The 11,720-nt window shown below is 46.1% G+C and overlaps 1 protein-coding gene across 2 annotated transcripts; it reads right to left on the reverse strand.

The window, feature by feature from the left end:
• Positions 1-1,088: 1,088 nt before the first annotated feature.
• UBXN10 (UBX domain protein 10) lies at positions 1,089-11,227 on the reverse strand. Of its 2 annotated transcripts, none has more exons than XM_053400508.1 (3): positions 11,017-11,227; positions 3,755-3,876; positions 1,089-3,028 (listed from the first exon to the last, which is right to left on the reverse strand). In XM_053400508.1, the coding sequence occupies exon 3, from the start codon at positions 3,011-3,013 to the stop codon at positions 2,120-2,122; it is 894 nt and encodes a 297-aa protein (XP_053256483.1). In that variant the 5' UTR covers positions 3,014-3,028; positions 3,755-3,876; positions 11,017-11,227; the 3' UTR covers positions 1,089-2,119. The 2 variants fall into 2 exon arrangements, with proteins under 2 accessions (XP_053256483.1, XP_053256484.1); XM_053400509.1 differs by lacking the exon at positions 11,017-11,227 and adding an exon at positions 10,501-11,004.
• Between the last annotated feature and the right edge of the window lie 493 nt (positions 11,228-11,720).

Consider the following 11,720-nt stretch of genomic DNA (forward strand, 5'->3'; position numbering starts at 1 on the left):
ACTACACTCTCCTATGAGACAAAGATGGAATTGGGAATTAGACCAGTAGCCTCCCAGAGATGATTTACTGAGTGCATGGGGAGGCAAACGATGCAGTCCAAGGGAACCTTCACCGCTTGAACCTATGCCATGTAGACACTGACCCTAAGCTGGAATGACTTCTAAGCAAGACCACTGCCACCGCTCCCCTTGGGTGAAGAAAACACATTTTGTGCCCCACATCCATGGTGCCGCTGATCAAGCAAACCAGGCTGCTCATACAACACTCTTCCTTGTCTCTCTGCACTATAACCCCTGCTAGGTAGAACAGGAAGTTTTCCCCATCATTCTTGACCCTGCTACATGAATCAGGAAGGTGAATGTGGGCTCTCAGGATCAGGCCTTGCCTTGTGACTGCAGGCTAATATCTTGTCCAGAGATGGCATTGCTGCCTGTCACCCAGGTGTCTTATGCTGATGGCCCAGGATGCCCTGCATTCTTTCACCTCTTTCTGCCATACGTTTCACACTTTGGGGGTATTGACACAACGTCACCCCATTCCACCTTGCTGTTGTAGGCATCTCTGTTTCCTAAAGGACCCACAAGCGTTTCAGAAGTGGGAAAAGCAAGCGGAAGGCAGGCCACTTTGCAAAGAGAGGAAGCAAGGCTGGGCACTCTACTAGTCTCGCCTGTAAGGATGTGAGAGTAGAGATGGCCACTGTGGTGGCCCTATAGCTGCTGCTGAATTCCACCTTTCATCAGCCCCAGCCAGCAAGGCCAATAGTCAGGGATGATGGGAACTGGAGTCCAGCAGCAACTGGAAGGCCCCAAGCTGGCTGTTCTTGAGTTAGAGCAAAGAGGTGAGGAATGTCTGCCCCACTCTGCCCAATCCTCATTTGTGTCAAAGTGATGCAGGCCTAACTTTTAGCAGCTGCCATCAAAGCGAAGGTCAATTTCCTACCAACCTCCAAGGTTCATTTGGCCATCTCAGCAAGGCAAAAGTGAGATTGGATAAAGAGGAATTAACACTCGGAAGCAGAATGTTTTGGCAAGCTGTGTACTTAGAGCTTAACCCACCCCAACCTCAATAATACTAAGATTTCAAATCCTGCATGTGAACAGAAAGCTTTTTTAAAAACATTCAAACACAGATTTTTAAAAAAGAATATAAATGGCATTTTGATAAACACAAAGAGGTTAAGATTCATTTTTTTTAAAAAAAAAAGAGAAAGCAGCTTTCAGGAAAAGCCCCTTGCTCATCCCCAAGCAAAACTCGATTGATAACAGAATACTGAAATCGACACACGTTTGCAATTAACTCATTTTTGTTTCAAAAAAGCAAAGGTTCTGTTACCTGTTACCAAACAACACTCAACATTCAAATTTGCACTGGGTAAGCCCACTTAGATGGGATCTTTCCAGTCTAATTTGTGCCATAATCTTGTGAAAGGAACATCTGATTAACAATACAGCAACAAACTGGTAGGCTGAACTAATGCAGCTGTCATAAATCTTGGCTTTTTCCATGGACAAGAGAGAGCAAGTGTTGGGGTCAGTTGCACTTCCATCAAAGCAAAAAACTATTTGGATCTTGACTGGAAGAACTTGGGGGAGGGGCGGGGTGGAGAGAAGAATTGGTCACAATCACCAGAACCTTCTCCTGCACAACCCCTGCTGAAAAGAAGTTTTGCAAACGGATGACAACATCGTTAAATGGAATTTGTGCAAGAGACATTCCTGGGGGGCCAGCTATTTATATCCATCTTTCCCCGTCCACTCATCTTAAAACTCACATTGGTGTGGGGAAAGGATCTATTCCTGGAGCCAAACAAATATCACAAACCAATCCCTTCCACTGGAATAAAGGAATCAGGATTGTAAGACTTCCCTGGAGAACAGGCCATTTTGAAAACTCAGCAAACCTACAAAATGCAATGGGGAATATGGGAAGTTGGGAGAGGGGGTGGGTGGGGTTTTCAATGCAAAGCTTCAATGCAAAGCTTAAGAAACAAAATGGTCCTCCACAGGGAAGAGCTTGTGGGCGGGGTGGGGGGGAGTGCTACACCAGAGAAAAGGCGTCAGCTGGATCTAGAGATCCACTCTCCAATGGCATTTAATGCAAAGAACAGCCTCTGAATGCTTACAGCTCCCCCTCTTGCGACTCCTGCAGGATACACAACACTGACTTGTGAGGGATCCCGCACTCTTGCAAGGACTTGGTGAGGTCTGCGAAGGTCCTCCGAGGCACTTCCACTGTTTCAATGCTGCAGCGTCTGTACACGACCGAGTTCTTTTGCTCCGCCACTGTAAGGACGGTTTTCAAGCTGTCCGTCGGCCTGAAGTGATGCTCAAATCTGTGACCTGAAGGAGACCTGATGGCGAGAAGCAACCTCGGCTCCTTCTCGCTGGGCTCTTCCAAATTCAGCACGGGATGGGCCCCTTCCCTTGTTTTACTTCGGGGCTTTGTCTCCAGAAGAGGAGGTGGATTCTGAGCGTATTCTCCACCGCCCCCTTTGTGTTTTGCCATGATATCGGTGGAGGCTTTCCCCACCAGGGGAAGAAGCTCTTTGAAGCCTTGCTCTTTCTCTTCTGGTTGGGGACTCCCTTGGAGCTGACCAGCCTGCTCAGACATCATCTCCACGGCACCCTTCCGCAGTTCTTTCCTGCTGATGGATGGGAGCACTCTGTACTTGTTTAAGGAGGAGGAAGTTCTCATAGGCACCTGCTGGAGGAGATCTGGGATTTCAGCAGGGAACACCTGAACAGGTTGGTACAGCTGCTGGGTCGACAAGGTCTTTCGGCCACTTGCAGCTTCTTCACAGGGAGCTAATGGCTGAGGAGACGATGGCACCTGGTAGGAGTAGGCTTCTATGCTGTGGGAGTAATTCAAGTTGGATCTCGTGCGCCCCTTTGCAGATTTTGGCCGGGTGACATGCATGCTGAGGGAGTGTGGCTGCCAGATGGGAGGCTTCGCAATGCCAAAGGAGGTCTTCCGTTCAGAGGATGAGATGTTCAGGTGCGAGGCAGCAGCCATTGCTTTTCAGGAGACCTGGGGAAACAAAAGTCAGAAAGGGCCAGGCACCACCCGGCTTGCAGCAACCTGCTTTCACTTCCTGCAACAGACCACTTTTCAGCCCAGCTGAATTAGGCTTTGGGCTGGGCTGACAGGAATTCATATGAGCCTGCCACTTTACACCGGAAGGACAGCACTAATCTATCAACTCCTCCAGTGGAGTGCAGTCAGTGGACTAGGGGGACTAGGCTAGCTCCCTAAATCTTCTCCTGGCACCTCCTTCCCAAAACCCGGGAACCCTGAATGTGACATGAGGAAGGGTAAAGGGGGAAATTATGTCAGTTACACTTATTCAGGCATTAGTTTCAGGAGGCTGACTTGGAATAGAAGCAAAAGGGTTGTGGCTCTCCCGTCCACCCCGTGGGCTTCCCTGGCTGGGCACTGTGGGAACAGAATGCTAGAATATTTTAGTGAAGACTGCTTGAACATGACAGCCACTGTCATGTGGAAGGTCCAGGGAACAAGACTTTGCCCAGGCAGGCATTATGATGGCACCTAAGTGTAGCGCTGCCTTGCTGTGTGCTTGTTTCTGCAGCCCTAGGATGCCTGCTCAACTTTGCAAGCAAATAGGTTACGAAAAAAGAACACCTCAGAATTAAAAGACATCAGCAAAAGCATCCCAGGATATTTCAGGAGCCAGTTAAAGCTTTGTCGTTGAAGGTCATGTTTGGGAAAAGTTCAAAAGCAAACCAAAACACTCACATGCAGAAGATGCTCCATCGGCTCAAAAGGACTGACGGCTCAAAAGCTCCAGAGGATCAAACAGGCCAGTCAGTCTGAGAGGATCTCCGCCTGCACCTCCAGGGAGTTGCAGATTTTCAACCCTGAAACCAAGCAAGAGAAAAGAAGGGCGGAGATGACATTTCTCTCTGTGAGAAATCTGTTAATCGTCCTCTAGAGGCCAAGGCAAGTATTGGAGCTGCCCATTTCCAGCAGGGCCCCATGCTTCTAGAAGCTCATGACAGGCAGAAACCCAATAGGTATAGCTTTTATTGAATTAAACCTCTTAAAAATAGAGGGTCTCTGCAATGAAAAACAGGTACAGATTCTTAATGCACACTGAAGGCAGCCGAAGGCAGATGTTGGGCTGGGGGGGAGTGCCCTCTGTACCTAGCCCTCATTCCATCAGCTGTTGCTGTTGGTGGCTGAGAGCCCAAAGAATACTTTGACTCATCTACAAAGACAGAGTGGCTGCATGCAGTCCAGCTCAGCATTACACCCAGTGAGAGCACAGGCCATAAACATGCCTAACACCAGGCTGAATTTTGACATTCTGGCTTAAGCAAGGAAAAGAAAAGAGTGCCACCTCCCTCTTGATTGACATTATTCCTCATGACTGCATTAGAGCGAGAGACCCCAGCAGCTTAGCAGCCTCCTGGACTTCTTTTATGCAATTCCACTGCACATCACAAAGTCTCTGTGAATTGAAAGTGGAGACGCTATATGTACTTTTCCTTGTTTGTTTGTTCTGTAACACAAGAAAATCTTTAATAAAAACTAATTTTTTAAAAAGAGTTGGTACATTGAATTTGCTGCTAATCCTCTTCCCTCACCACCTCTTCCCCCTTTCCCATGGGTGTAGACAAGGGGGGGCAGAGAGGCAGGGAAGGGCAACTCAAAATCAATAAAAATACATAGCAAACTGAGGTTCTGCCCCCCCCAACAAAAGGCCTGCCCCCCCAAAAAATCCTGGCTATGTCCATGCCGTTTCCTATTATCGTATTTTTCGCCCTATAGGGCGCACCGGCCCATAGGAGGCACTTATTGGGGGGGGGGGAATAAAGAAAAAAAAATATTCCCCCCCCCGAGCCCCAAAGAGCAAAGAAGCCATGACAGCGAGCGGGATGGATCCCGCTAGCTGTCCTGCTTTGTTCTTAGCCTCGGGGCTTGCGGGGCTGGGGGCAGGGGAAGCCTGAGCTTCCCCCGAACCCAGCCCCCAGAACGGGTCCGAGAGCGAAGACGAGGTTGCGCAACCTCGCCATCGCTCCCAGAGCTTGCTTGCGGGGCTGGGGAAGCCCGAGCTTCCCCCGTCCCCAGCCCCCAGCCCAGGCTGTTGCCCGCAAGACTTGCGAGCCCAGCGGGAACTCCCGCCGGGCTCCCAAGGCTTGCGGACATTTGCGCGAAGCACGAGGCACGCTCCGGAGTGCGCCCCATGCTTCGGGCTGCAGGTTGCTGCCCGCAAGACTTGCGAGCCCGGCGGGCACTCTCGCCGGGCTCCCAAGGCTTGCGGATAGCTTCCTGAAGCGTGGAGAGTGAGAGGGTGGTGCGCACCAACGCCTCTCACTCTCCAGGCTTCATGAAAGCCTGCATTCGCCCCATAGGACGCACACACATTTCCCCTTCATTTTTGGAGGGGAAAAAGTGCGTCCTATAGGGCGAAAAATACGGTATGTGATTTCTTCTGTTTTATGTTTCCTGAGCATTCTTTAACATTTTAAACCACCTTGAATACTTGGGTAGGAAGGTGACATGTAGATATAGTTTAAAAACTGACGCATCAAATTTGCATATCTAAAACAAAGGTTGTGAAGAAAAAGAGACACTTGTGTGTTTAAATCAAGGAACCAGGGGTTGCTTAAATGATACATCGATGTGTCACTCCCAAAAGGTACCGTCTTCCTCCTGTGTGAGATGGAAGGGGGCATCTGCTACCTGTAATGCTTATGTTAAAAATAATTCAAGAGGAATGCTTCTTAAGACAATTTTAAAAGGTTTTACCTGACTAAAGGTTGCTGCTCTACAACCAAAGAATAAGTGTAGTGGAGGCACTTTTTTTTTTAAAGCACAAAAGTTAACGGTTGTCGAACTACAGGGATGGACATCCCCAGCAGGGGAGACACATTTCTTCCCTTTATACATTAGCAGCAGCACAATTTGTGCCCATCTGTTTATTTACATCTATTTAGACAACTTTCCAAACAACACTCACAGCAATGCTAAACTAAATTAAAAATATACCATAACCGCATAAATATACAAGAGATCACTTTAAGCACCACATTCAGTGCAAGCTTACAAGGGAAAGCAGCAATACAAACACTCCCACCTTAAAAGTCAAGGCACTTTGAGATGTCAATTGAAAAGTAAGCTGAGAGAAGAGTTGTTTTTCTTTTTTAATCCTTCTGGCAAAAAACACTGAGAGCAATGAGGGCCTCTCTAAATCAGGAATAGGAAAACCTTTGTCAGCCTGAAACACATTCCCTTCTAGGCAAACTTCTGGGGGCAGGATGCCAGCACTGGGCAGAGCCAGAGGAAAAGTAGGCAAATTGATGCATGTGAATTTCACCTTTGTCCAGGTGGCTAATTTCAACACAGACTCACACACCCCTCACACGATCATCCATCCAGGCCATCAAAAAACATTGCCAGACTTCAAGGACACATTCCAGTCAGACAAAAACACTTATGGAGGCTGCAAAGTAGTGGCAGTGAGAGGTGTGGCAGGGGAGGGTATGTGTGGCTTGGGGAGACTCCCAAGGGCCAAATAAAAAGGACTGAGTGGGCACATCTGGCCGTTGGGCCTGAGGTTCCCCACCTAAAGAGACTGTACCACAGAGTGATACAGTTTGCGCTCCTCCCCAATACATTACCAGAATTCTGGTATGTACCTCCTTAAAAGATGGCAGTCAGAGTAGAGGATTTCCATTATGGATCTGAGTCTGGAGGGAAACTTGGGAATGAAAGTGTTTTGTGATGCATGCTGGGGATAGGGATTGCAGGGTTTTGAAAGGTAGGAATCAGCTCTTTGGAGTCAGAAGGAGACTGATCATGTAGGCTTCCTATTCACTAGCAGAAACCTTCAAGGAAAAGTGCTCTCCCAAAATTTTGGGTACCCATCTTGAAAACAACAAATCTGAGATGAGGGTCATTCAAATTTACAGCCCTTCACTGTCTCTAAATATCAGCTGCCTTTGAAGAAGACATCTCCAGGGCTGTGGCCCTAGTGTTCTCTTAACAGAGCTTCAGCTAAGACCTTAAATAATGGCTCAGCCTTTTAATAAACACTAATTTTCATGAAATGCTACTTCAGGCTATTTTTAATGCTAATTTAACGGTTTTTATTCATGAATTTCTTTTTACTGTGTATGGCATTTAAAAGTTTTAAAATTGACATTTCACAAACTGCCTTGAACTTCCAAAGTAGCAGGCAGGATATACAAGTTGAATATGCGTACACATTTTGGGTTGTATCGTATCTACTCAGAGCACAACCACTGAAAATAATGGACTTGAATAACTTAGGTCAATCACTTTCAATGGATCTACTCTGATTAGAACTTAGATAGCTACAGCCCTTTGAAATTAAACCTATTTTGAAGCTGCCTTACAATCCAGAGCATCTCAAGTTTACCCCAAAAACTGTTAGTCCAAAGAGTAATTGACAATCCTGCTGCTTTCACAAAACTGGACAAAGAAAACAAAGCTCTTTTTCACCTTATGCCTTCTTGTTTTCTCACATCCACAAAATGGGGAAAGATTCTGTAGCAAATGATGAACTCCACTCTTGTGGCCAAGTCTGGGGCACTGCTGCTGCCTTGTTCCAACTGACAATGGCACAGCATGCACCCATATCTGCCAGCTATATATAATAGGGGAAAGGGCCCACTGACTTGGGTTACAATGAAAGGTGTAGGAACCACCAGCTGGCCACAGAGGCCAGGCTCACCAAGACAATCATCTACTGCTGTCTTGGAGTGGGGATGTAGAGTAAAAAGAGTAGGTGTGTTTGTGTATTAAGCTTGATATGCCAAGCAACAGATATAAACACCAAGGCAGCACAATTAATACAAAGCGTTTTATGTGCCATGTCATGGAGAAAACACGTACAAACAGGAGTCCAAGCCTACATCTAATCTCAGTCCAAAAGAAAAGAGCATACAGATGAGGATTAAAAGTGAGTTCTCCCATTCAGTTTTACACTCCTAGAATCCATCTGAATACCATCTCAGTTCGACCTTTATAAACAAATATTTGCTGTTTCAAAACGAATGTGAGGCAGACTTTTAAACCTATTCATTCGACAACATTTATATACCACTTGAATGTAAAAGAAACCCCAAACCTCTAAATGGTTACCGGTATGTTAAAATGCTTCGTAAAAGCTGTTAAAGCAAGTATGTAAAGGACTCAAAAGATTAATTTAAATCAACAGTAGCTAAAAGGAGAAAGAATACACATAACTTCTGCATGTCTGGGTAGGCTTTCCTAAACAGAAATGTTTTAAGCACAATACAGGGAAGGCACCTGCCTGATGTCAATAGGCAGACAGCTTCAAATGTGCTGCCAGCGAAAAGAATGATTTCTTACAGGTGCAGAACAGGTATTATGGGGCACTAGTAAGAGCCAGTTCCACAGACTGAAGCAGCCGAGTGAGCATATAGGGGGAAAGGCAATCCCTTCAAGTAAACTGGTTCCAAGTTGTTATGGGATTTATATACTAACAGTAACACACTGAATTCCGACCAGTAGCAAATGTGCAGCCAGTGCAGATCTCTGGTGCAGATCTCTGAGCAGAGGTGTTATATGCTGACAGGGTCTCATTCCTGTCAGCAACCGTGCGACAACTTTCTGCACTAGCTGCAGTTTCCAGATAAAGTGCAAGTGAAACCCTACAGAGTACATTACAGTAATCCAATCTTGAAGTCACCAGTGCCTGAACTACTGTAGTCATGCTCTTCCAGTTCAGGAATGGCCATAGTTGTCGCTCATGCTAAAAGGAACTTCTGGCCACTGAGCAACTAATCCAGAGGTGGGGAACTTGTGTCCTTCCAGATGTTACTAGACTCCAGCTTTCATCAGGCCCAGCCAACATAGCCAATGGTGATGTATGAAAGGAACTGAAGTCCAGCAGCATCCGGAGGTCACAGATTCCCTGTTAAGGTCCTCATCTGATGCCTTGCTCTATTTACCTTCCCTTTTTGCCTGCCATGGAGGAGACGGTGGCTACCAGTGGTGTGGCCTTTTTAGCACTGGCACCTCATCTATGGAATTCCCTATTCAACCAGCATCAAATAAAAAAACGTTTTTGGCTCTTCTAGGTAAAAATGTGTATTGGTGCTCTCAACAATCTGTGACAGGTTTGGGGTTTTTATACGTTTCCTGCTAGTGTGTGTGTGTGTATAGTTTAATTGAAATACTTCTATATACCACCTTGAAAGTGCTGCTGGTCAGCAAGAACTGTCTGGGGATTAGGTGAATTGCCTGTTTTGGTCACTATCCTTGAAAAAAACAGGTTCACCTCTTGAAAGTTCTCCTAGACCCAACACTGCTCTTCATCACCCAAACGGCAGCTTGGCCAGGAATGCATTTTGCAGTGTTGGCTGGTATGCCAGCTGTGCTCTTCCTGGAGAAGGCTGATCCACTTGCCATTGACACAGCTAAACTGGATTAGTCCAACACTCTCTATGTGACTTCACTGTTGCACCATTTTACTATCTCCCGGTTTGTTTACATCTCCAATTAAAAATGCTGATTATAACTGCAAAGCACTACCCAGTTTGTGACCAGCATACTTGAAGGATCACTTCTTCCCACTCAGATCTTTGGCAGAGGCCCCAATCCATGCCCCAGCACCATCCAACTTGTAGTTGATGAGTAGGTAGAAGGGTGTCAGGGGCTTCTCTATTGGGTGGGTGCCTGAGCTTCAGAGTTCTCAGCCCCAGCTGGCCCCATCACTAATGACACTTTCATGCCCTCTGAAAAACATATCTGTGCCATTGGGCCCCTTTGGCCTAAATACTTAATCCCACTCTTTTTCATTCCCTGTCCTTCCTGATGCTGACACTTTTTCATTATGCTAATAATACCATTTTATTGTGTGCTGTTTTTGCATGGTTTTAAGTGGATAGTTGTTGGCCATGTTGGAGGTCCTGTTACTGGAAAATAAAGTGCAGAATAAAAATATTTTGATAAAAATATACTCACGTTATATTTTAAATACACATACATAAAACCAGATAAACAAACATTAAAATATAAAACATCAAATAATTAAAATATACAGTAGAACAATCCCAAACAACACAGCCATTAGAACAGAAGGCTCACATACATATTGCACACCACAGTAAATAAACACAAATACAAACAACCTTCCAGAAAAGCTGCCACATTCTATGCAATGTAAGTAGCAACTAAACAGAGCATTGTTTTTAGGCTTAATTTCAATGAAGCAATATATAAATGTTGCAAAATAAATAAAATTCAGCATCAAAACAAACATGGCACATAAAAACTACAAACACACACGCATACGCACAAGGAAAATCCTACACTATATCAGGGGGAAAAATGTGACCAATGAAAACTGAGCAAAAAAGAAAAGTGAAAATGTAAACATGATTTACTAAGTGAGCAACTTAAGATATTTTTAAATCCACAGATGAGAACGGGCCAAATAAGTATAAGACCAAATCCATGCCATACTTTTAAAAGCACACCCAAATCACATTTAAAGCACGTGGCTTCCCTGAAAGAATCCTGGGAACTGTAGTTTGCTAGGGGGTGCTGGGAACTGTAGTTCTGTACTGGGGAAACTACCTTTCCCGATATTCTCCAAGGTAAAGTCATGCGCTTTTAAATGTAAGGCGTGCAACTGCCCTAATACCGTGTGTGCGTGAGTTTCTATGCACGTTCGCCACTCAGCCTTTGCCAACCCGGTAACCTCCCGGAAGAACTTTTGGACAACAACGCTCACCAGCACAGATGGGAGTTGTAGTCCAAAACTTCCAAGAGGGCACCGAGTTGGCAAAGGCTGGTGTCATGTAACCAAGTATCTCATACGCGCGCATGCTCGGTCTCTCCCACCACCTAGCGATAGGGAGGAGGCCTGTTGTGGGGCTACTCGCTGAGGAGGCCGAGGCCCCCCGCTCCCGAGGCGAGAAAGGGCGGGTGGCGGGTCCCGACCCGGTCGCGTCAGGTAAGGCAAGGGGAGCCCCACGCCAGGCCTTCGCCCGCCCTCTCACCTCGCAGCGGCTCCATCCAGCAGCCCTTCTCGCTCCCTCGCCGCAGGTCCGGTCCTCCTCGGTGGTAAACAGCGCCGCGTTTCCACGGCAACGCCCGCCAGTAGCCTACTTCCGGCCTTGACCGGAACAAAGCGCAGCCTCTCCATACACGACTGAAGAACGTCCTAGAGAGGCCGAAGCGGGTATAAACTGAGTGGGTGGGCGAGGGCCAGTTCTAGGACATGGTTTTCTATGGGCGCGGAGTCGCGTCGCTCTAGCCTTCGTCACCTCCGTGGTAAACAGAGGAAGAACTCTGGAATAAACCAGACAGGGAAAGAGGAGAGGGGCGATGGAGGCTGTGAGCAGGAGCTGAGGGTCAATTTAAAGGGAATTTTCTTTGGAGATATCAGCACCTGCAATATTAGCAATGGCCTATCATATGGATGCTCACTCACTTGCGAAAGTAGTAAATGAAGAACGTGGACTACATTGCAGGGGTGTTGTGCTCCAGTTTTCTCTTGAAATAATTATTTATACTTTTCAAGTTTATACATTTCACTAATTTTACAATCATTTTGACATTTCGAAGCTTTTCTTCCTTCCCCCTTTTTCTTTTAATTTATTTTTAATATATTCTCCGTATCCAAATTAACTTAATTTGCTCATTTATTCATCTCCTTTTAAATATATACTCTTATGAAGCTGCAGGTTATTACAATAATCCT

Source organism: Podarcis raffonei, chromosome 8 (genome assembly GCF_027172205.1).
Source record: "Podarcis raffonei isolate rPodRaf1 chromosome 8, rPodRaf1.pri, whole genome shotgun sequence".
Taxonomy (NCBI): domain Eukaryota; kingdom Metazoa; phylum Chordata; class Lepidosauria; order Squamata; family Lacertidae; genus Podarcis; species Podarcis raffonei.

Bases quoted from the DNA above. Each gene is read 5' to 3' on its own strand.
- UBXN10 (XM_053400508.1), bottom strand. From the start codon at position 3,013: ATGGCTGCTGCCTCGCACCTGAACATCTCATCCTCTGAACGGAAGACC.